Here is a 24,006-nt window from a genome sequence, read left to right as displayed (position 1 = left end):
AAACCTTGAGTGCTGCTTCAAGGATTAGAAGTGCCTGCATTCAATCACTTAATAGCTTAAGGATGTAACCACAATTTGAGGGAAGCCAGATCTTCATCCTGCCATATTCTGGCTTCTAGCAGGAGGGTGCTAGGGACAGTAAGGTTTGCAAGTAGATTTGCCCTTTCTTCCCCTCTTCTTCCATGGTGGGCTCAGCCCTGCCTAGAGAAGGCAGCAGGGTACTCTCCCTACAGAAAGGGAAGAGGCAACAGATTTTCTTTAGGTCCTGCAAGAGCCAGGCAGGCCTTTCATGTACCAGAGTTGGCTCTGTCTCCTCAGCTTGGATGTGAAGTTTAACTCTGTCATCAGAGAAGGACTTCAAATCCCATGTCCAGTTAAATTCAACTTCCCAACAGTTTTCTAAGCAACATATATGCCTGTCACTAGAAGGTGCACAGGTCCTGGCCTTGAGGAGCTCATATTCACATAGGTATACTGAGTTAAAACAGACATATTCTTGAAAAGCTTTAGCTAGTTTCTTCTAAATATTTGCTTCCTCACTCCCTGCCCCCTACCTTAGGTCTTGATCTCTAGAAAAACTTTCATGTCTGGAACAAATATATAATGCAAAAACTTGGGAGACTCAGAGGTGGTGTTACAAAGCAGAAAATTCAGCACAAACACTTCCACTGCCAAGTCGTACTTGTGTGTAAAGTGAGGACAACCAGTCCTCGGACTCCGAAGCCCTACAACAATCCAAAGCTTAACAGATGGGCTTCAACAAATGGCACTAATCCTCTGAGGCTCTCAGAAACACTGAAAGAGGAACAGGAGGGATTTCAGAGACTACAATTCCCAGAATGCTCAATCGGTAAGATGAAATGAGTGGAACAGCATATTCTGGGTTGTGCATTTCGGGAAGGGCTGGATAAAGCCACTCCTACCACCCCACGAGGCACTACTACCTATTCCTTCGAAAGTTCTCAAAGGCCGTCGGTAGTTGTAGTTTTGCTAAATCTAGGCAGCTTAAAAGTGTAAACGAGAAAGCCGAAGGGCCTGACGGGATTTGTAGTCCGCTCGGGAGGCGGACGCGCACGCGCAGCCCAGGCTGGGGCGGAGCCGCGGCACTGCAGTGAAAGCCGAGGCAGCGGGCAGGCGAGCAGGGGGCGGGCGGACATCTTGGGATCCGGAGAGTGGCCGGGCGGGCCGAGCAGAGGGCCGCGGACACCAGGTGAGCTCGGGATCTGGCCTTACAGGGTGAGGGAGGACGGCCTGCCCTGCTGCCCAGCTTTGCCCTCCCCTGCACTGCTCTACGCGAAAAGCTGCCCACACCCAGGAGTGGCCTCAGCCTTCAGATCCGGGAGGGAGCTGACGGCGGGGCGGGGGCGCCCGGGGCGCGGTTGCAGGACGGGCGGGGAGCAGTGCCCTCCGCCTGACCCGCCCGGAGCCTCCCATGAGAGAAAGACCTACTGGAATCCTCCTAGAGCAGGGACGCCGCGCGGCTCCCCACTACCTGGGATCGTGACAACCCCCTACCCCTCGGCGCCTCCTCCTCTCGGGACAAGGACAATTCCTCCATCCCCTAGGACAGTGACACCCCCATGTGCCGCCTTCTTGGACTGTCACAAGCTCCCCACCCTGAGGCACCCCCTTGCAGTTGAGTAACACCCCGAGGCTCTTCCTCAGACGGTGACAGTCCCCGCACCCTTTGGAACCATCTTTTCCCACGATGATGTCTTCCCTTCCCACGATGATGTCTTCCCTTCCCAGGGCGAGAAGCCCACCACCTCTTCATGCCTCTACACCCGAACCCCAAAGCAGCCTCCGTCTCCCCAGCTTGCCCTTATTCACCACTGTCAATCTCTCCCTGCCATTTTTCCTCTTCAAAGCCTTGACCTTTTCCATATTGGAAATTCTTTCCTCCAGGCTCCCCCACCAGCCTTGTTACTGCTGTGGGCTCATCTGAGTATACTGCCTGGGTGTTGCTGCCAGTCTATCGCTTAACTAAATATTTCATTCCTGTCCTGGGCCCCACCTCTGCTTCTCTGGTGCCTGAGCTGCCTGCACTGCCTGCGACTTGATACCTGTGAACTTGGTTCTTTACCTCCATTTTGCTCTTCCTCTCCCAGTCTCTTTGGGACTGAGGAATGGGATGTGTCCACTACTTTGAAAGACCTCTCACTCAGTCTGGGAGACCTTGACAGCCACGGTAATAGCTTTTATTTTCTAGTTTAGAAAAGTCTGCTAAACTGCTCTCTGAAATTAACACCAGGGCTAATCCAGGGAATCTAGAACTAAATTAACCCTTTTCCTCCTTACAAACAGTCTAAATTAGTTTGACCCAAATAATTTGGATAATTCAGGCATTTTGCCTCTTACTTATAAGCACTCAGATCAGAAGTGAATTATATTGTGGGTCTGGAGTTACAGAATTTCAGCTGGAAGGATCTCTTAACTTTATGAACCTGCACACCTCCCTGCCCACCCCCCCAAAAAGCCTATATTTTTATTTAACTTAGGAGCTCAGAGGGAGCTTTCCTTTTCAAAAGGTGGTCAAAAATAACAGATAAGTAGCCTGGGTCATTGAAGTGACTGTCAGGGCTGGGGCCTTTCTACTTGATTCTTTTGCCTGTTTATCTGACTGCCTGGGAGAAGTTGGAGCCACACTCATGCGTCCATGTCAAGGCCTAAGGCCCTTCTCTCCTCCTCACACCCTGCACACCCTTTTCCTGGAATGTTTAGACTTCTGTGAATTAGAGAGCCGGAGGTTCAAGCTCTGCAGTCTTCTCAGAAGGGTAGTGGAGCCTGAGAGACTGGGTGCTTCTAAAGCTTTGCCTGGGGGCCCCAGGCCTGAACCAACTGGAGTAATTCCTACCGCCATTCCTGCAGCCACAGGCAGGCCTTCATAGTGACTCACCAGCTAGAGCCTGAGTGAGAGTCTGCACAGGAAGGGGCCTTGCTGAGCTCAGCATTGTGAAAGGGGGAGGGGGCTATTCTGGGCTCAGCCCCAGAAAAGGGAGGGTCAAAATGGCCTTAGAATCCTCGGCCTAAGTCCCTCTCCCTTTCTCCCTTCCAGCGTGGGATAAACAGGAACTGGAGACTGGCTAAGGGGAGGGGCATGCCTGGGAAGGCTGCAGGGTCTCTTGCTGGAGGGTTGAATCAGGAAACAAGCCCAGCCAGAGTGACCTGCACAGCCCCACAGGGGACGTTGGCTGGGGTTCTGAAGCGTTCCCTTACCCTGCCCCCATCTGTCCTAGGTCTGTTCTCGGAGCGATGGGCCGCGGAGACTGAGCTGCCGCCATGATTGGAGGCTTATTCATCTATAATCACAAGGGGGAGGTGCTCATCTCCCGGGTCTACCGAGATGACATCGGGTGAGTCCCCTGGCTGTGCCCCCACCCCCATCCTTCCTATCCAGCATGCAGGACCAGATCTCTTTCCACCAGAGGCTGATTTGGACTGCCAACCCCTCGCTGCATCCTGGAAGCTCAGCTAGTCCATCCTAGTTCCCATTAGGTCTGGGGTACTGGCCGCTCAGTGGGACCTGTGAAATGGCAGGACCCCCACAGTCTTTGGAACTCCTACCCTTCCTGCCTCCTGTTTCCCTTAGTGACAGACCTGGTTGCTGGAGATGAGCACTTTTGCCTGGGCAGGTTGATTCCTTCTTTGAGGAGAAGGGAGATCTGTCTCAGGTGAGTGGAGTTAGTGGTCAAGCTGGAGGTACTAATCCACCTAAGTCTTGCTCTCAAAAGCCTTGCTCATGGTGAGAGCCTTCCATGGACTCTTGAAAGCCTCTCCCGGCTGCCAAACCCTCTCCCATTCCCTTTTTCAGGAGGAGTGGGGCCGCTGACTCAGCTGTTTTCAGTTCCTCTGAGGCACTCTCCGGGTCAGTGAGGGAAGGGCAGGGAAGCCATGCTCCCCTTTCTGGCCTATCAGAGTAGACCTGGAACAGCTCCTTGTCCTGTGTCCCTCAGACCTTTCTTAACAAGAAGCCTTACTTCTCATTCTGCCCCACCCTGCATGCCACTGTTCTTCCCTGAAGGAGGGGACTTGTCCTGGCCTCAGCAGCTATAATGAGATTAGGCTCCTTTGGTTCATGCTGCCCTGTTTTTTTTTCTTGGATTGCTTAGGATAGACAGAGAATGGGCCTGCTGCAGTGGCTCCTGGCTCACTGGCTAACGGGCTAGCCTGGACTTTGCAGCTGTTTGTCCATTGGCTGGTGGTGGGGCATGAGCTACAGTTGTGGCAACGGCTGGCTTGCATGAATCTGGCTGGCTTGCATGAACCTGGCTGGCTACACCCATCCACACACCCCTCCTGTCCTGGATGGGCCTGGTTAAGCCAAGGCCAGAGCATATACGTCTTGCATGTTTTGCTGTGCTCTCCACCCGTTGCCTGTGGCCCATCTGCTTCCACCTCCTGGTGTGTGCTGCCCCCCACCCCCAGTGTGTTGTGTGTCTAATCCTCTCTCTCGTTGCTGTCACTCTCCTCTTCTTGCTGGCGTCATTCTCTCATCCCATCTCATTGGCTGCCATAGCAATAGGTAAGCGGCCTGTCAAGTTGCCGCCCAGGCACAGGTGGGTGGGGGGCCCTGCCCCCCATCATTGTTTTCTTCATTCTTTTTTCATTCCCTGAACTTGCCTTGGAATTGGATCCTGGACAAGACTGGGTGGCCCAGCTCCCTGGTCCCTCAGTGCTTTTCCCTCAGTAGATTAGAGCCTTCTCTGGAGTCATGCTGGCATTGTCTAACTTTTGGGGGAGCTGGCCTTCTCCGCTGGTGGGATCACTTGTGGGAAGACTGGAGAAGTAGTGTCTCTTTCTCATCTGGGCCTGGAGCTTACAGAGACGGTATAGAGATGGCAGTTGGGAAATGGGCCAGGCCTGGGAGTCAGGAATGTACCTCCCTCAACTTGATGGACCTCACTTTATTAAGGTTACATCTGCCCTTCTGTCATTGCCACTTGACTTCCTGTCCCTTCTGGCCTTCAGACATCAGCCTAGCTCTGGCCCTCCTCCCATGCCCCCACTCAAGAATCGCAGGGAGCCACTCCAGCAGTTTAGGCATTGGCTTTAGAGTGTGTGTCAAACTTCAGCAGAAAGGGGTGGGTGGCTATTTGTAGCTGTGGTTGAGCCCCACGGAGTGAGTTGTGCCTGGGTACTTAGCAGCCTTTGTGTACCCTTTTCTCTCAGGAGGAATGCAGTGGACGCCTTTCGGGTCAATGTTATCCACGCCCGGCAGCAGGTGCGCAGCCCTGTCACCAACATCGCTCGCACCAGTTTCTTCCATGTTAAGCGGTCCAACATCTGGCTGGCAGCTGTCACCAAGCAGAATGTCAATGCTGCCATGGTCTTCGAATTCCTCTATAAGATGTGTGACGTAATGGCTGCCTACTTTGGCAAGATCAGCGAAGAGAACATCAAGAACAACTTTGTGCTCATATATGAGCTGCTGGATGGTGAGGCTGGCAGGGCAGTGGGTCTAGGGTGGGGATGAATCTGATAGGGCCTGGCCTGGAGGTGGGAGCAGGTCTGAGGCTCCAGTGCCCTCTGAACTTTGTTTCCTGATTGTCTGGTCTTTTGAGCCCCAAGGACACTCCAAATCCGGATGTAAATGCTGCTCTGAAATGAATACAGAAATAGGCTAGCAAGTGGAGGTGGGGGAAGACCAGAATGTCTTTCAAGGGGCTGGGAACCTGATTCTGGGATTTGGTGGCTGGGCCTCCTGCAGTTAAGCACATTTCATCCTCTTACTTTTATGGTTTGGACCTTGGTACACTGTCCTCCCAGCTTTCCATGTCAGAAGCTGCCTCAGAGCCTGGAGGACAGTGAGATACCACAGGGCCCTTGGGATGCATTGTTATCTCTGTTCCTCTGTAGGGTATGATTTAAGTGAGCAGAGCCCTTCCACTTTCCCAACATCTCTCTGTCTTCTAGGGGCTCGGCGCTTCTTGACCTCTTACTCACTGGCCATGTGACTCTTCTACTGATTTTCTCTATTTGAAAAAAATATGACATTTTAATTGTTTTCTTATGAAAGAAAATCCTAGAGTGAATGTCTCAGAGCTAGAAAATTTTGCTGCAGATGATGCTACAATTTCTTCTGGAGCTATGCTGGCCAGAAATGTCCAGGCCAGGGGAGAGATTGGAATAAAGGAGCCTTGAACTTTTTCTAGGGGCTAATGGCTCCCTTCCTTTTGCAGAGATCCTAGACTTTGGCTACCCACAGAACTCAGAGACAGGCGCGCTGAAAACCTTCATCACCCAGCAGGGCATCAAGAGCCAGGTACTTGAATTGTCCAGGCCATAGTCAGGGTGGAGCCCAATCTCCCTTCATCCCAGCTGGCCCACAAGCCTTGTTTGAGCTGACTCATGAGCCTGTCCCTGACAGGAAGTGCTGGCCTGAGCCTTCTGCCATGAGTGCAGGCCTATTTTGCTCTGTGTGGCCCTCTCCCACCCCTGGAGCTTGCCAACTCAGCATCTCTGTTACTGGGAATATAGCTCAAGCAGTTTCCTTCTGCACTTGGCAGGGGGAGGGGGGCGTGGGCTGCTCTGGAGGCCTGGTATTTCTCAGGAGGAGAGTACTTGGGCCCTCTTCCAGGATACAGGCCTCATAGCCTTCTCCTTCTTTTCTGCCTGCCTCTTCCCGTCTGCGCTCCTCTGCTGCTTCCCGTGGGCACCATATTGGCCCTGTGTTCTCCAGCATCAGGTAAGCTGTTCCCTTAGCTTCCGCCCTTGCAGCTTTGCTCAGTTTTCTCCAGGCCCTGCCCAGTGGGACTTGTGTGGGAAGATGGGTCACAGGTGGGGACTTGAAGTGGGGGATGAGAATGGAGTGGGGATAGAGACAAGAAGATTGAAGGAGAGAGGAGTGAGGCCTTGCTGTTTGTCTCTGTGCCCCATGTAGACAAAAGAAGAGCAGTCCCAGATCACCAGCCAGGTGACCGGGCAGATTGGCTGGCGGCGGGAGGGTATCAAGTATCGCCGGAACGAACTCTTCCTGGATGTGCTGGAGAGTGTGAACCTCCTCATGTCCCCACAGGGTGAGGGCCCTCTCATGATGAAGCTGAAGGGGGGCCAGGGCAGTTCTTGGTCCTGACTCAGCCATTCCTGTCTATCTGTCCATCACCAGGGCAGGTGCTGAGCGCCCATGTGTCAGGCCGGGTGGTGATGAAGAGCTACCTGAGTGGCATGCCCGAGTGCAAATTTGGGATGAATGACAAGATTGTCATTGAGAAGCAGGGCAAAGGCACAGCTGATGAAACAAGCAAGAGGTGCTTGAGGCAGGGGGAACTGGTGGGAGAGGGTGGACCTTGGAGGGCTGAACAGAGCCTGGTGAATCACAAGTTCCTTCTGGACTTCATTACTGCAGTAATGCAAACTCCCTCTTCCCAAGGGTGTGCTTGGCTGGTTGCTCTCAAAATCTATGTTTAAGAGAGAGGAGGGGATTGTCCTCATCCTACTCAGAGAGTAAGCCCCTTTGTTTGGTCTTTAGGACCAAGGCTTTTCTGAACATATTGGTGGCCTCTGCCCAGTGTGCCTGAAATCTCTTGGCTCCAAGCAGCAGAGCTCTCAAGAGATGATGAGCTTGCAAAGCTCCCACTCATTCATAACTCTGGGGCAAGGACCCCCAAGTCAGAAAGCTGCATTCTGGCACCTTTGCATAGACTACAGTGCAAGCCTCGTCTAGGCTCTGGCAGCCTTTGGGGGTAGGGAAGTCTCCCAGCCCGACTCTCTCCTGCCACTCTCCTGTACCAATGAGGTGCTCATTTGCCCCTGCTTGCAGCGGGAAGCAATCCATTGCCATTGATGACTGCACCTTCCACCAGTGTGTGCGACTCAGCAAGTTTGACTCTGAACGCAGCATCAGCTTCATCCCACCAGATGGAGAATTTGAGCTCATGAGGTGCCATTGGGGTGTGAGGAGCAGGGGATGCTGTTGGCAGAGAGTGGGGAGAGGGAGAAGGACAGGCTCTGCTGTCCTAAAGGTTTCACATCCCTAAAGGTATCGCACCACCAAGGACATCATCCTTCCTTTCCGAGTGATCCCACTAGTGCGGGAAGTGGGACGCACCAAGCTGGAGGTCAAGGTGGTCATTAAGTCCAACTTCAAGCCCTCACTACTGGCTCAGAAGATTGAGGTGAGGATAAGGGACTTGGGGAGGAGGAAGCACTTGTCTCCAGGAATAAAGGCAGCTGATGTCAGGTCTTGACAGAGCTCCCTGACAGGTCTGTCACTTCTAGGTGAGGATCCCAACCCCACTGAACACCAGCGGGGTGCAGGTGATCTGCATGAAGGGGAAGGCCAAGTACAAGGCCAGCGAGAATGCCATCGTGTGGAAGTGAGTCTCCCCCATGAGGCCACAGCAGGGCTCAAGATGCCTTGGTGTACCCTTCTTAAGTTTCACATTTACTCCTCTGTGTGTATATGTGGAGGAGGGTGGGGGTGAAGGGTGTGTTGTGAGGGTTCTCCAAGAGCCTCTGCTTGTGTTGTCATCCCTTACACCTGCGTGTGAGTGTGCACATGCTGGCACGAGGGTGCATGCATGCATTTATCAAGATTCTTTAACATTTCTCCATTTGCCCTTGTAATATCTCTGTAGACAGCGAGCAAGGGATAGAATGGCCATGTATCTAAGCAGGGACCACAACCCACAGTGCTGAAGGAATAACAGACCCAACGTTTCATAGCAAGAGTTATCAGAGTCCTCACCACATTTCCTTGTCCTGGCTCCTTGGTTCTCTTCCCTGCGCCTCCCCTACCAAGGAGCAACCCACCTTGAAGTTCTTCCAAGCTACCAGAGGCATTTGCTGCCCATTGTCCTTGTGTTCCCAGGATCAAGCGCATGGCAGGCATGAAGGAATCACAGATCAGTGCTGAGATTGAGCTTCTGCCCACCAACGACAAGAAGAAATGGGCTCGACCCCCCATTTCCATGAACTTTGAGGTATGGCATAGAAGGGGCCTAGAGTCACAGCAGGGTGTGCTAGGAAAGCCTTTAGAGAACATTCAAATCAACCTCTGCATCTTATCACCTTGCAGATGAGGAAACTGAGGCCTAGAGAAGTGACTTCAGTTCGCAGATCCATTTCTACCCCACTCAGGCCTCCTACAAGAAATTGCTATTCACACTGACAAAAATCTTTGACTTCTTTTGGCTTGTCATAAAACAGTTGTTGAGAAAAATTTAGATTGCTTGCATGCCAGATGAGACACAAACCTTACTTACAGACAGGAAAATGGGCTGACTTTGCTTTGTGCATGTTAGACATGTAATTTTCTCCACCTTATTGTTTAAGTCCATAATACTGAGTACGATAAGTATGTTCTAAGGCAGGTCTTTGGTTGCTGCCACCTGCTGATTGAAGGAATTGATTCAAGTTTTCACATGCAGGGCCTGACTGCAAGCCCAAGTGATTGCTAGTTACTTTTGGATATGCTTTCTTTAGTAACCTCTCAGAGGACCTCTCACTACCCCAACTCCCCCCCAGCTTTTTTCAGGGCCCCAGTCATTCAAACGTGAGAGATGAGGTAGGGCAGCAGGGCTTTGGAACTTTCCCGAGTGGCTGTGAGAGGAAGGCCACATTCCTAACTGGAGCTATCCCTTACTCAGGTGCCATTCGCGCCTTCTGGCCTCAAGGTGCGCTACTTGAAGGTGTTTGAACCGAAGCTGAACTACAGCGACCATGATGTCATCAAATGGGTGCGCTACATTGGCCGCAGCGGCATTTATGAGACCCGCTGCTAGCTGCCATTAGGCCTCCCCACCTACCCTCTTCCACAGGTCTGGGTGCCCTTGGCCACCACACGTCAATGTCTCTTCCCTCTTGCTTTGCTGCCTTCCCTTTGCACCAGCCCCTGAGTCTAGGTCTGGACCAACCACATTGTGAGCGGGACTGGTGGAGCAGTCCCTGGGCTCCCTGGGCTCCCTGGGCAGGGCGGTTTCTGAGGCTCCTGTCCCTCCATCCATCTGCCTGCCCTGGCCCAATACCAGGCTCTGAGTTCTGTGACCAAAGCCATTTGGGCTCCTCTCCTCCCCTCCCCTGTGGCCACATCTCTCTGGAGTGGGAGGGTTGGCTGCCCCTCACCTCGGAGCTCCCCCAAAGGCCAGTAATGGATCCCCAGCCCTCAGTTCCTACTCTGCTTTGGGATAGTGTGAGCTTCATTTTGTACACGTGTGACTTCGTCCAGTTATAAACCCAATAAACTCTGTAGAATGGAGTTGCTGGCTAAGTGTCAATGTGGGGGCTGTGTGGGTTGGAGATCTGGTGGGACTGCTCCTCCCTTGTCTCACACCACCTGCCTTGAGTAGAATTTTCTATTCTAAACTTGCTTCCTTTGTCTCATCTCTATTATTAGGTCCCTTGGGGCCACCGAGGCCCTTATCCTGGCAGGTGTTAGCCCCAGATCTCCTGTCTCCTCTGAGAAAATAGCCTCAAGGGCAAGCAGCCCCACCTAGCCCCAGTCCCCTGAGGGAAGAGATTCTTTCCCAAAAATAATCCTCAGCTTTAGGCAGGTATTTTTCCAATTAACATAGATTAAGCAAGGTTTACCTTTGGTCTTTCCAGCCATCCTTAGAAACTCGCCTCTTAATTCCATCCTCTTCCCAGTTACTCAGGCTTCCCGACTTCAGTGTGTGGGTTGTAAAAGCAAAGATTTGACACCCCCCCCCCCCCGGCCTCTTAGAAAATTCCTCCCTTTTATACCTCCCCCTCTGTAAAGAATTGTGTGGTGAGTGGACCCCTGAGGGGAGTGTTCCATATTCTGCTTAGGTGCCTCTTTTCCCTTGCTTGATCTCAGCCTCTTTAAACCTAAAAAATCTATTAGAGAAAATTTAAAACATAAGCAGGTAGAAAGTATATAATGAACCCCCATGTCCTATCATGGTTGTTCAACAGCTTCAGTTATATCAACTCATGGTCAGTTCCTTAATACTACATCCAATCTGTGTTCATGCTTAATCCAAGTGTCTTATACAATTTTTCACAACTTAACATCTGGATCCAAATAAGGTCCATTATAGTTAGTGAATTCTTCTTAAATCTTAAAAACCACAGGTTCTCCCTCAGCTCTTGTAGAGTTGTTGAAGAAACCAGATTCTTCTGTTGTTTCCTGGTCAGAATTTCTCTTTCCCTCTGTTTCCTATAAAATGGTTATTAGAGTGAGAGGCTTAATAGCTTTTGAAACGTCGTTTCAAATATCAGGATTGATTCTTCACAATGACAGAAGGATGAATGGATAATGATGTGATTTTTTGGTGACAATTTTAAAGCCTGGCTGGAAGAATATTCACGTTAATGTGAAACAGTAGCATCATTTTGGGAAAATTCTAACTTCTACTTGGGGAAGTCAGTGAATAAAGCAATAGCCTTTTAGTCACTGAGATTTAGGGTGTGAAGTCTTCGGGTGTAAGCCGGGAATAAATACTAAAGAATTTACACAGACCTTGTCGATCTGGTTTTCTTGCCCTGTGGCGGTCAGTGAGGTCGCGCCCCGGGATGGTGGAGGGACCAAAGGGCGTAATTCACTTAGGTTCGCTGAGCTGTCAAGTATGAAAAGATAGAGTGCAGGTCGCGGGCGAGGTGGCCACCCGACCGAAATAGCAGCCCGCCGGCCCTAAGAAACCGGAACAAGACCCATGGCCGCACAGAACTGCACCAGGGGCTTCCGAGAGCTCAGGGACGAGCGTGAGTCAGCAAAGCCCTAGGCGGGCTCCAAAATGGATTCGGCTGGGCGCGCACCGGCTGACGTGCCTCAAAGGAGCATACAGAATCTTAGCGAGGCTAGTGTATTTTATCAACCGCCCTTCTCGGAAGGTTTCCACACGGCGGGCCGTCACTGTCTCGCGCCCTGATAAACCGCGAGCTCCCCTGCACCCCACCCTCGCCGCCTTCAGGATAGCCACCTCCCAGAAGGCAGCGAGAACCGCACATGTGGCTAATTTTCCAGTGGAAAGGCTTGCGCAAGCGCAGAGAGTGCGGCCCGGCGAAGACGCTGAGCGGCGCTAGCGTGCGGTTCCTCCAACTCGGTTCACCCTGCCCACCGGGCTCTGCGCGCTCCGCGCCTTTCTTACGTCACTACTACGCATGCGCTTTGGAAGGAAGAGCGAGCTTTCGGGGAACAGGGGGCGGGCCTTGCCCGAGGTCTCACGGCGACTGCGCCGACGGGAGCCGGACTGGAACATGGCGACTTGTGCTGAAATCCTGCGGAGCGAGTTCCCCGAAATTGATGTACAGGTCTTCGACTACGTTACTGGTGAGCCGAACCGAATCAACGCGCTGGGGATGCCAAAGTGGAAGTCGAGAGGGAAGGACTAAGGGAGGGCAGTGCTGGGGACCGCTGCTAGGCCTCTCCTCTGCGTGACCTCTTGTCCCGAGGGCTGGTTATGTTTGGGGCCCCTCTTGGGGCCGCGGTTCGGAGACTAAAACTGCTTGTATGTCCACCCTACCCGGTATCTTCCTCGTCTTGCCATGCCTGGCCTAGGCGTCTTGCATAGCGGCAGCGCCGACTTCGAGTCTGTGGATGACCTGGTGGAAGCTGTGGGGGAATTGTTGCAAGAGGTGTCCGGAGACAGCAAAGATGACGCGGCCATCAGGGCCGTGTGCCAGCGCATGTACAACACTCTACGCCTGTACGTGTCAGGGCAGGGGGATTCGTGGGGGCGATGCGAGGGCGGACGGTCAGGAGACAAGGCGTGAGGGGAAGATCTGATGACCATAGAGCTTTTCCTTCAACTCCTAACTCTTTGCTTTCTATCCCTACTCTCAAGGACTGAGCCACAGAGCCAGAGAAACAGCCAGATGCTACTAGACGCCCCCATCCAGTTGTCAAAGATAACAGAGAACTACGGTGAGAGAGAGCTGCCCTCTGTCATTTCCTCAGCCTGCACCCGTTAGCCACCTGCCCCCTGGAGCTCAGGACTCTTGGTACTTCTTTCCCACAGGACATGATTATAGGAGCTAGTTGATGTTTTTACTGAGGGTAAATGAGTCCATTAATAAAGAGATTAGGATTGGAGAGTTCTCCAAGCTCTTGGGTATGGTAGGAAGCATATGGGCCTTGGAGCTGAACAGACTTCGGTTCTATCCCCAATTTTGTGACTTACTAATCAGCTACATGATCTTGTAAAAGTTGCTTATCTGCTTCAGCCTTTGTATCCTTAATCTGTGAGTTGGGTTTTTGTTTTGTTTTGAAGTGTTGGGAGGATGATAACCTATCTACAGGATTTGTAGGGCTTTCCTTTAAATGTGTCTCAGTCTGGTTTCATATTAGCCACTCAGAGTGTTAGTTTCCCTTCCCTCAGGGAGAAGGTGACTGCTTTTCTTATCGCTTACAGACTATGGCACCAAACTTCCAGGACTGCTAAAGAGAGAACAGTCCTCGGTGAGGAGGGGGAGGAGAAAGAAAGGGAGGGGGCTGTGTCTATGGTGAGGGTGGGAGTTGACTGTCTCTAAATACCGGAGTATCTTTCTGGGGAATTTCTAATTGTCTTTCCCTGAGTCTCTGAGCCAACACCCTAGGGTGAAATGGTTATGTTTGGATCTTTAGACAGTGGATGCAAAGAAGCTAGAGAAGGCTGAGGCTCGACTGAAAGCAAAGCAGGAGAAGCGCACAGAGAAGGACACACTCAAGACCAGCAACCCTCTGTGAGTTTAGTGAGAAGGGCTGAGAAGAGAGCAGAGAGGTCTCTACTGGGATGGAAGGGTGGTTGGGAGTGCTAAAGCCATTCATTTCTCCCTTTAAAAGAGTCTTGGAAGAGGCATCAGCCAGCCAGGCAGGCAGCAGAAAGGAGAGTCGATTGGAATCATCTGGCAAGAACAAATCCTATGATGTTCGAATTGAGAACTTTGATGTGTCTTTTGGCGATAGGTGAGGGAGTGGCAATGGGGTGGAGTAATGTTTTTCTTTTTCCAAATAAAGGAGAATTTGGAGAGATGGAATGGGACTAAGAATAGATTTCTGTTGTTAAACTTGCTGTGCACATATCTCTAGATCATCCTTTGTCTTTTTCCTACTACCCCTGCAGGGTACTGCTGGCTGGAGCAGATGTGAACCTGGCATGGGGCCGCCGCTATGGGCTGGTGGGTCGGAATGGGCTGGGAAAGACAACGCTGCTGAAGATGCTGGCCACCCGGAGCCTGCGGGTTCCAGCCCACATTTCCCTCCTGCATGTAGAGCAGGAGGTTGCTGGAGATGACACCCCTGCCCTACAGAGTGTGCTGGAGAGTGACACCGTGCGAGAAGATCTCCTACGGCAGGAGCGGGAGCTCAGTGCCCAGGTTGCTGCCGGCAGGTGAGGGCTCCGGGCGAGGGAATGACCAGCTTCAGCTGTGCTTCACAGAGTGACTGCCATGCTGGCACAATTCACAGTTCGTATGCCCAGCCTATTAAGCAGCGCATCTTAGAACTTGGTGCTGTGGGGCTGTAAATCCCTTGTTCCTGCCACAGTACCCGTTGTGCTCACTGCTATGAGCAAGTCCTTCCTCTACTCTGTTCCTGTCCTGGCAACAGGGCAGCCAGTGGCCTACTTTCCAGCCATCCTGGGGTACAGGATAAACTTGTAGACTGCCCCCACTCAGGCTGATTGCTGTCCCCTCATTCTAGGGCTGAGGGCTCAGAAGCTGCACAGCTCGCAGAAATCTATGCCAAACTGGAAGAGATTGAAGCTGACAAAGCCCCTGCCAGGTATTTAAAATCCCCCTTCCTTCCTTTAGATTTCCTCTCTCCCTTCTGTTACCTGTTCCAACCAGGTTCCTCAATTTCTTCATTCCTAGGGCATCAGTCATTCTTGCTGGGCTTGGCTTTACCCCTAAAATGCAGCAGCAGCCCACCCGGTGAGTGGCTCTTACCATTCTTGACTCTGAACACTGTTGGTTCTGCCCCCCCTGTTCTCATGAACACTTGCCCTGATGTGGTTCTGTCTCTCTTAGGGAGTTTTCAGGTGGCTGGAGGATGAGACTGGCCCTGGCCCGGGCTCTGTTTGCTAGGTGAGTCTTCTGGGACTGTGTATGGCTACTGTGAAGGATGGACTTGGCTCCTGGGAGGTGGCAACAAGTGGCTAACCCAGAACCTCAGGCTGTGCATTCTTCTTTTCCATAGGCCAGATCTGCTGTTGTTAGATGGTGAGTTCTAAATGGGGGCACCCTGACTTTGGGGTGCAGGGTGCAGAAGGGTGGCATCATCCAAATTTCTAGTTCTCTAGTCCTTCAATCCCAATGTGTCCTCACCACTTTTCCAGAACCCACAAACATGCTGGATGTAAGGGCCATCCTGTGGCTGGAGAACTACCTGCAGGTGAGTGTCTCCAGGTGCTGGAGTAGGTCTGGGGAAGGCCTGCTTCCGAGGCTGCTAGGGTTTGGGAGCTGACTGCCCTCCCAAACTGGGCCTGCCATCCTGTGACACCCCCCCCCCCAGACATGGCCCTCTACCATCCTGGTTGTCTCCCATGACCGCAACTTCCTGAATGCCATAGCCACAGACATTATCCACCTGCATAGCCAGCGGCTAGATGGTTACCGTGGAGACTTTGAGACCTTCATCAAGAGCAAGCAGGAGCGGCTGCTCAATCAGCAGCGTGAATATGAGGCCCAGCAGCAGTATCGCCAGCATATCCAGGTGTGGGAAAAGGCAGGGCTAGGGGCCCACCCCTTTCCATGGGTGTTAGAGTTGTGGGGTGAGGGAGCCTGACTATGCCTGAACTCATCCACTTGTAGGTCTTCATTGACCGGTTTCGCTACAACGCAAACAGAGCCTCTCAAGTGCAGAGTAAGCTCAAGATGCTGGAGAAGCTGTGAGTACCGTGTCCTTGACAAGGCCCTAACTCCTCTTCTTTTAATTTCTTCCCTCATTTTGCAGGCCACTCCTTGCCCTGCCATTCTAGGTCTCCCCTTTCTAGAAACCAACCTTAGCTTCATCCCCTGCAGGAAAGCAGAGTATTCTATACTGCTCTTGGAGAGTTAATCTTGCCCCTAGGCCTAGGCAACCACCAGACTTCTTTCTGTCTCTATATATTTGCTTATTCTAGGTATTTCATATAATGGAATCATAAATGTGTCTGGTTTCTTTTGCTTAGCACCATGTTTTTGAGGTTCATCCATGTTGTAGCATGAATTAGTACTTCATTCCTCTAATGACCAGATAATATTCCATTGTATGGATATTCCACATTTGTTTATCGATTCATCAGTTGGTGGACATTTGGATTGTTTCCCCTTTTTGGCTCTTTTGAATAATGTTGTGAACATTTGTGTATAAGTTTTTGTATGGACATACGTTTTCTATTCTCTTGGGTACATACCTCGGAGTGAAATTGCTAGGTTACATGGTAATTCTACGTTTAAATTTTTGAGGAACTTCAAACTTTTTTAAAGAAGCTGCACTGTTTTACATTCCTACCAGCAATGTATGAGAATTCCAGTTTATCCATCGCCTGCACACACACACACACGTGCACGCGCGCACACACATATATATACACCGTATCTTTACGCATTCATCTGATGTGGACACTTAGGTTGCTTCCATGTCTTAGCTATTGTAAATAAGGCTGCTGTGAACATTGGGGTGCTTGTATCCTTTTTTGTTTGTTCGGGTTTTTTGGGGGTGCTTGTATCCTTTTGAATTAGTGTCTTCAGTTTTCAGCTATATACCCAGGAGAGCATCGGAGGCTTATTAATCTTTTATTTACTTATTTATTTTTAATGGAAGTACTGGATTGAACCCAGGATCTTGTGCATGCTAAACATGCACTCCACCACTGAGCTATATCCCTCCCCCTGGAGGTTTAATCTTGAAACATTTCTAGATGTGCTAGTGGTAGGGGAACATAAAATCATAAAGCATAGGATTTTGTGACCTTGAAACACATATCAGAGTATATTAATTGAGAGGACAAAAAACTACAAAAAGGATAATCCTATTTTTGTAGCATATATATTACTTGTGTGACAAGAACAGTTACTTTTTAAAGTCATATATCTAGTCTTCCCCTCTCTCCTCAGACCGGAGCTGAAACCCGTGGACAAGGAGTTGGAGGTAGTGATGAAGTGAGTGCTGGGCCAGAGGGGCAGGTGGGGAAGCTCTTGTTTCTGGCCACCCTCATGCTCCCCATCCCCACCTGCAGGTTCCCTGATGGGTTTGAGAAATTCTCACCACCAATTCTGCAACTAGATGAGGTGGATTTCTACTATGATCCTAAGCACGTCATCTTCAGCCGTCTCTCCATCTCTGCTGATCTTGAATCCCGCATCTGTGTGGTATGGTTGCTGTTTCTCTGTTCCATGAGCTGGGACTGGACTCTCCCACCCCAATACATGATGTGGATTGGCCCAGATTCTGGGGCTACAAAGGGAGGAGGTCCCAAGGAGCAGGAGTCAGTGCCCGGGCCAAGGACTTTGCTGTGTTTATACTAGCCCCCTCCTGCAGCCTCACAGGGCTGCTCTGCAGCATAGATGAAGAGCCTGCCATGTGGTATTTTGTGAATACTCAGAACAGTACTTTGTCTTATTGGTCTCAGCTCTGGAACCATGGAATGTAGAGGGGAGAATATGGGCTTCAGGGTCAGACTTCAGATTCTAACTATTTCCTAGCTTGGTTACTTCCTCATCCTTAAAATGGAGATAATGTCTACCTCACTTGGTTATTGGAAGAGTTAATTCCTCTGTACTTAGTGGATACTTGGATATTGACACCCTTTACATCTTTACTACTTCCTTCATTTTTCTCTACAGTTCCTTAAAAATTTTTTTTTAGTTGTTGGAGTTACTGGGACTACCGGGATTCATTCTCATCTCCTTCCCTTCTGTATCCTGCACACATATGCTGTCTACCTTCTTGTGTTTCTTCTTACAGGTTGGGGAGAATGGAGCTGGGAAGTCTACCATGCTGAAGCTGCTTCTGGGGGACCTAGCTCCTGTTCGGGGGATCAGACATGCTCACAGGTGGGGCCCACACCTCCATTCTCCAACCAATCATATGCTGTAACTGCACTCCTTTATGGTCATTGCCTTCTCTCCCCTCTCTCCGCCTTCACTTCTGCCTGCAGGAATCTGAAGATTGGCTATTTCAGCCAGCACCACGTGGAGCAGCTGGACCTGAATGTCAGTGCTGTGGAACTGCTGGCACGCAAGTTCCCTGGTGCGTTATGGATTTGAGTTGAGGAAAGGGGGCCCGGCCTGAATGCCTACAGTTAGGCCTACCTTTGGTTGCTCAACAGTCCACCAAGTCTAGGCGTAGGGCATTGGGTTGGGACTGAGGGGAAGGTGAAGGGAGTGAGTTTGGGCCAAGAACCCACATGGTGGGGTGGGGCCTGTTCCAGGACGGCCTGAGGAGGAGTACCGTCACCAGCTGGGCCGGTATGGCATCTCTGGAGAACTGGCTGTGCGCCCTGTTGCCAGCTTGTCTGGGGGCCAGAAGAGCCGAGTGGCCTTTGCTCAGATGACCATGCCCTGGTGAGGCGTCATTTTCTAGAGCTTTGCCCTCCCCTTTCCCGCTCTTACCTGATAGAAATGATTGTCTTGCCTTCATATCGGAGTTTATTTTCTCCCAACACTCTTAACTGCCAACCTTCCTGGGTTCTGCCTTCCAGCCCCAACTTCTACATTCTGGATGAACCCACAAACCACCTGGATATGGAGACAATTGAAGCTCTGGGCCGTGCTCTCAACAATTTCAGGGTGAGTGTGCCTTCACATTGCCCACTCTTCCCCAGGCCTCAGCACCCCTTTGGGCTCCTCTGAGTGCACCCTGGTCTTCTGTCTTTCAGGGTGGTGTGATTCTGGTATCCCATGACGAGCGCTTCATCCGGATGGTGTGCCGGGAGTTGTGGGTGTGCGAAGGAGGTGGAGTCACCCGGGTCGAGGGGGGATTTGATCAGTACCGCGCCCTTCTCCAGGAACAGTTCCGCCATGAGGGCTTCCTCTAGGGCCACCAGGCTGAGGACTGTGCCCAGGACATGGACTGGTCTCTCAGACCCCTGGGACATCACATAGGCAACCATCTCTGGGCCATAGACTTCCCCCAACTTTGGGGACAGCCTTATTCCCAGACTCTCCTTTTGACTGGAGCATCCTCTGTGCAACCCAGGGAGCCCTATCTAAGGGTTTTTGAGGACTGGTCTTCCAAGGGAAAAGGAGTAGGGGGTGCCCTCTGGGATTTTAGATCCTTGCCACTGCCCCAGCTGCAACTGGGTCCTGAGTGGCTGCTGTGTAAATTAAATCTCCGTGCATCTTCCTTGCCTCAACTGTGCTGCTCCCTGACAGGGCTTCAGTGTTTGCCCACTGTTAAGGAGTGTGGACTCCCTGATTTGGCATTTTCCTGTGACACTTTGTCAGTCATACTGAGGAGGCCATAGCAGCATCAGCCTTGCCCCTGGGCAGAGATGTCATTAAAGCCACAGGGGCTTGGCCTTATAGTGGTTAGAGCTGGTGAAATAAAGGGCAGTGTATTACATCACTGCAGTGCTGTTCTCCCCGGCCCAGGCTCACTCTGTTTCTCTGGTGTGGACCCTTCAAGGCTAAAGAGAAACTGAGAAACAGTGTTTGTCTCCATTTTGCTTGGGTGGTTTCATGTTCTTTATTTTTACTTTAACCATGTGGGAGGAGCCTGGAAAGTAGGGACTTGAGAATGAGGTCTAAGGTGAAGAAAGAGAACACTTTTGTTTCAAACTAAACAATATTTAAAAGCAGAGGAGCTGTTTAACAGAAGTAGTAAGATTTATAAATATTATTTTTTGGATACTCGGCTGCTGTATGTAATTGTTGTATAGAAGACACTAAAGTAGAGAGGTTGTTTTTCTCTTAATGGCATTGGAGAAACCAGCATCAACAGAAGGAACTTGTTGGCTTCATGGAGAACTGTCATCGCAGAACTCAAGCAAGGAGTCTTAACAGGGCACTGTGGTACTATGATACAGCTGGGGAGGACATAACCTGTGTTGGGGGTAAAGCAGAATAATGCTGGGAAGGCTCTGGACTGATGGACTCTGAAGCCAGCAGCAGGGTCATTAATCTTCCTGCCTCCTCAGCCTCCCTCAGGAGTCCAGAGGAGGCATTCTTACAGGCACATCTGTGGCCACGTGCACCCTCACAGCTCTGAGAGCCTTTTCTCAGCCCTGCCACTCTCTTCCAACCTCAGATAGTCGAAGCCACCTGGTGTAGGGTGTGGGCCTGCCTGTTTGCCACATTCTCAGGCCCTCTCACCCTTCACCAGCTTGTGGTCCCTATATGAGTTCTCCCAATCTTTAGGGTCCCTGGAAGTGCAGCTGAAGGGTTCTGTGACATAGAATCTGCTTCTTTGGAGGTGACTTTGTGTATGAAGAGCCCTGGAGTTGGATCTGCGATCAAATGCCAGCTCTATTACTGGTAGTGAAAGGGGTCACCAACATTAGCTGGGTAACCACAACAAATTGACCTTTCTGAACACCTCCTCGGCATAATACATAAGCACTCAAAGCGATTCTTGTGTGACCACTCTGTGATTTGGAGAACATCGTTTGGAAAAAGTAAATTTTCTCTTGAGTGACTCCAGTGGTAGGCCAGTTTGGCTGAAAGGAAGGAAGAACTTTCTTAATAGTTCAGGTTACCTTCTGAGAGTGACGTCCTGGCCTCTGGGACTGTCCAGCCCTGCTGCCCACTAGAGAAGGGCTCTTCAGGTAGGAGGCCACACTAGATGGCTTCCAGTTTTATGATTTCATTCAATAAGGGCCTGTACATGTGACAATACAGGCCTATGCTGCCACCCTGTAAAAGTTGGGATGAATGAATTGCAGCAGCTAAGAAAGACCCTATAATAAGTGTGTAAGGTGAGCTTTGGGGGGTTAGAGAAGGAGAACTGGCAGAAGATGGTTGTCTTGAGGGGTAGAAATGGCAGTGTCAGCCAGCTCCATTCCAGAAAGCACAGGGTGAAGAGCAGAGAGGAATCTGACATGACTAGGGAGAGCCTGTCCAGCCCCAACCATTGGAAAGCTGGTCCTTCCAGCTGCTGAGCTGGAGCTACCTTGCCAAAGTCAGGCCTTAAAGCCAGTCAGGAGCTGGCCAGGTTGAAAGGCCTCATTGTGTGAACTCATTGAAATCCTGGCCTCCCTGCTTCTGCTGGCCTTACCACACTCCCCAATGCCTTTTCAGGCAACCTGGCTGGTCCTCTGGGGGGCAGAGTGCAGGCGTGCAGTGAGATCATGGGTCTTACCAATAACAATCTACAGGGTGCTCAGAGATGCCAGTCAATTGTTTATTTCAGTGTGAAATTAACTGTCTTGAAATTCGTTGGACATAAACTAACATTTAGCTAAGTTCTCCCTGGTTTCCAGGCAAATTTTAGCTGAGAAGAAGAGAAGGTGCTGTTTACCCTCATTGACCATGGCCTGGCCTAGTTTGTCATTTAGAACACTATATCCTACGAAGAGCCACTCCCCAGGCCAGGTCTGGTCCACCCAAAGATGCAAACCAAACAGCCTCAGAGCCCCGTTGCTCTGTACCAGCCCAAGCATGCAGCCTAGATGGCGGAATCTGTGGGAAATCATAGCAGGTTAACAGTTGGTCCAAAATCTGGCTAAACCTGGAGTGACAGACTCCTCTCAGTGTCACCCCCCTCCAAGTGGGCTTCACTGCACTTTGTGTGTCCCTCACTGTAAGCTGCTTGCCATTATTAAGGTTGTAGTTCCCACTTGGCCTTGATACCCTTGAAAGCCAGACCCTGGCTTGCTCATCTTTGTATCCTTTGCCCATGTTGCAGGTTGGGTTCTCTGGGAAGTAGCTTGAAGAGATCATCAGCATGCAGGCTATTTATTATGGGGTGCTCCTGGGACCAACATCAGGGCCTAGCAGTTGAGAGAAGGGAAAGTTGAGCAGCAGTGCAGGCCCAACAAAAGCCTCAGGCAGCCCCACCTTCTGAGGCTGGCAGAGTTGTTCTTAGTTGAGGCAATGGGTCAGGCCTTTTTTCTGCTGAGATGATCAGTCTTTGGATGCTGGCTGCCACCAGAAGGAGCTGTGACCTTGGGAGAGGAAGTTTTCTTCAGTTGGGGCAGTTAGCCCTAATGGGCTGACCGCTGAGGACCTGCTGCTGCCGTCTGCACTCTCAACGGCTCAGGCAGCAAGTCCATTCCTGAGAGGTCATCACAGCAGCCACTACCGTGCCTAGCACAGAAAGAGGTGCTCGGTAAAAGAGCTTGAGAAGTGAATATTTGGGGGGAATTATTTGAGAAAAAGTAGAGAGTAACATTGGAGGAGAGTGCAGAGGCCAGGAAACAAGGGGGCCATGACCAAAATCCAGCTCTGAGGACATGGGGTCAGAACGGCGGAGGTGGAGGTGAGACTTTGGAGGATGGGGTGCAGGCTCAGCAAGGGCATGTGAGCTCTGCCTAAAGGAGGGAGGACCCCTTTTTCTGGGCCAAAGTCTTGAAAGCTTTGGGACATAAGACAGATTAAAGGGGCCAGTTTTCATTTGTTTTTAAACGTCGCCTTGTTTTCTTTCAAGACAATGTTAAGGGAATAATGACAGTTGATAGTTATTGGGCTCTTGTTACGTAGCAGGCACTGTAGAAAATGCTTCACCTGCACCACGTCAATCCTCACAACCCTACGAACTGGCCCGGTTACTATCCCCACTTTATAGACAAGTAAATGGAGTCGGCATGGAGGGATTTAGGACAGTCTGGCTCTAGAGCACAGCTCTGGTCACACTGTCTACTGCTCAGCCCCTAGTGCCATGTGCTGAATAGTGAGGGTTGGTTAATCCCATCACTTAAAACTCATCTATTACATGGGATGGAGGGTGGGAGGTGAAGGATTTGAACAAGCTTCTCTCAGGAGAGCAAGCTGATGAGTAGAAGTACCTGGCACAGTGGCTGGCACATACTAGATGCTCAGTGAATAGCTGTTCATTAAACAATTAAAAACGTGGTACAGTGGAAGAGTCACGCACTGGGATTAGCCCAGTTCTGCCACTGGACTGTGTTTTAGGCAAATCAACCTCTCCTGAGTAAATTATCCTTATGCATAAAATGGGCATGACATAAATTTGTCTTGCCCCCTTCTTGGTTAGCAGGAGGGATTAAATGAGACAAGGTCCTGTGTAAACTGACTACATTTTTTTGTAAACTGTGAAGTGCCATGGATCCAAGGGTGTCATTTCATGGAAGGAGTGGTGGGAGAGCAGCTGGGAGCCTACTCTGGAGACAGACTGGCACCTGCACACACACACACACTCCAGGCCATCATCAAGATGATGGCCCGAGGAGTGCACCCCACAGCCCTCATCTGCTGGGCTGGGTATCTGCAAGCACAAATGCAGGAAAACAGCATGAGACTCTGCCTGGCACCTGCTGAGTTGCATGGGGTGAGGCAGAAATCACCATGCAATTTAAGCCCATTCTAATAACATGTATAGATTGTGCCCTGTCAGTAATTCTAGGTTTCCCTTTTCTTTATGTTAAATAAACGGGTGGTTTGGAAGTGATTTCTGCTGTACTGTATGTGGAGAGAACTTTGAAACCCTAAATTAGAATAAATATTTGTCAACCCATGCTACTGCATTCTTAACACTGAGGAATGCTTTCACAAATGTTCTTTTTTGGTCTTCTCAATAATCTTGTGATATGTGGCTCCTGCTGAGTTATTCCCATTTAGTAAAACAGAAGCTTGAAGCTGAAAGATGTTAAGTGTCTTGCTTAGGTTCAGATAGCTCTGTGCATGCAGATATGGGGCAAGAACCAAGGTGTCTGGGTCCCCAGCCTTCTTACTTCTTTCCATTTAGACTGTTCTCAACTTTGTTCCATAGCTGTTCATACAATGGGTGACTCCTGTCACACATACGGGTGAGCATACCCAGGGTCATGTGCCCTCCCGTCCTTTTAAGAAAGTATGTTGAACCCAGAATGAGGGGGACTGACTATAACCTGTTTTAAACTTTTAAATTAGGGAGCTAGCTCTGGAATCAGAACTGTATTTGAGTCTGGATTCTATTATCTAATAGCTGTGTGATCTCAGCAAATTAAGCCTCTCAGTGCCTCGGTTTCCTTATCTGTAAAATGTGAAGAA

The 24,006-nt window shown here is 50.6% G+C and overlaps 2 protein-coding genes across 3 annotated transcripts; both read left to right on the top strand.

The window, feature by feature from the left end:
* The first annotated feature begins 1,053 nt into the window (after nucleotides 1-1,053).
* Nucleotides 1,054-10,195, top strand: AP2M1 (adaptor related protein complex 2 subunit mu 1). The gene is made up of 11 exons (XM_045511320.2): nucleotides 1,054-1,210; nucleotides 3,237-3,353; nucleotides 5,170-5,435; nucleotides 6,180-6,262; nucleotides 6,881-7,016; nucleotides 7,106-7,247; nucleotides 7,760-7,879; nucleotides 7,979-8,114; nucleotides 8,218-8,315; nucleotides 8,810-8,921; nucleotides 9,588-10,195. Exons 2-11 carry the CDS (start codon nucleotides 3,280-3,282, stop codon nucleotides 9,720-9,722), a joined length of 1,302 nt encoding a protein of 433 aa, XP_045367276.1. The 5' UTR covers nucleotides 1,054-1,210; nucleotides 3,237-3,279; the 3' UTR covers nucleotides 9,723-10,195.
* Nucleotides 10,196-12,070: 1,875 nt separating this feature from the next.
* Nucleotides 12,071-19,440, top strand: ABCF3 (ATP binding cassette subfamily F member 3). 2 transcript variants are annotated; one of them, XM_010947867.3, is made up of 21 exons: nucleotides 12,071-12,229; nucleotides 12,458-12,605; nucleotides 12,744-12,823; nucleotides 13,311-13,357; nucleotides 13,523-13,620; nucleotides 13,721-13,843; nucleotides 14,001-14,267; nucleotides 14,579-14,659; nucleotides 14,749-14,808; nucleotides 14,905-14,961; nucleotides 15,074-15,096; nucleotides 15,213-15,268; nucleotides 15,389-15,589; nucleotides 15,688-15,764; nucleotides 16,975-17,019; nucleotides 17,097-17,229; nucleotides 17,825-17,913; nucleotides 18,018-18,109; nucleotides 18,291-18,423; nucleotides 18,561-18,648; nucleotides 18,738-19,440. In XM_010947867.3, exons 1-21 carry the CDS (start codon nucleotides 12,157-12,159, stop codon nucleotides 18,894-18,896), a joined length of 2,130 nt encoding a protein of 709 aa, XP_010946169.2. In that variant the 5' UTR covers nucleotides 12,071-12,156; the 3' UTR covers nucleotides 18,897-19,440. The 2 variants fall into 2 exon arrangements, with proteins under 2 accessions (XP_010946169.2, XP_045367278.1); XM_045511322.2 differs by lacking the exons at nucleotides 12,071-12,229; nucleotides 12,458-12,605; nucleotides 13,311-13,357; nucleotides 13,523-13,620; nucleotides 13,721-13,843 and having other exon boundaries at nucleotides 12,763-12,823.
* Nucleotides 19,441-24,006: the final 4,566 nt, after the last annotated feature.

The sequence above is a fragment of the Camelus bactrianus genome, chromosome 1 (assembly GCF_048773025.1).
Source record: "Camelus bactrianus isolate YW-2024 breed Bactrian camel chromosome 1, ASM4877302v1, whole genome shotgun sequence".
NCBI lineage: Eukaryota > Metazoa > Chordata > Mammalia > Artiodactyla > Camelidae > Camelus > Camelus bactrianus.
Note: the sequence above shows the minus strand (reverse complement) of the source record. Positions and strands in the feature narration are given on the sequence as shown.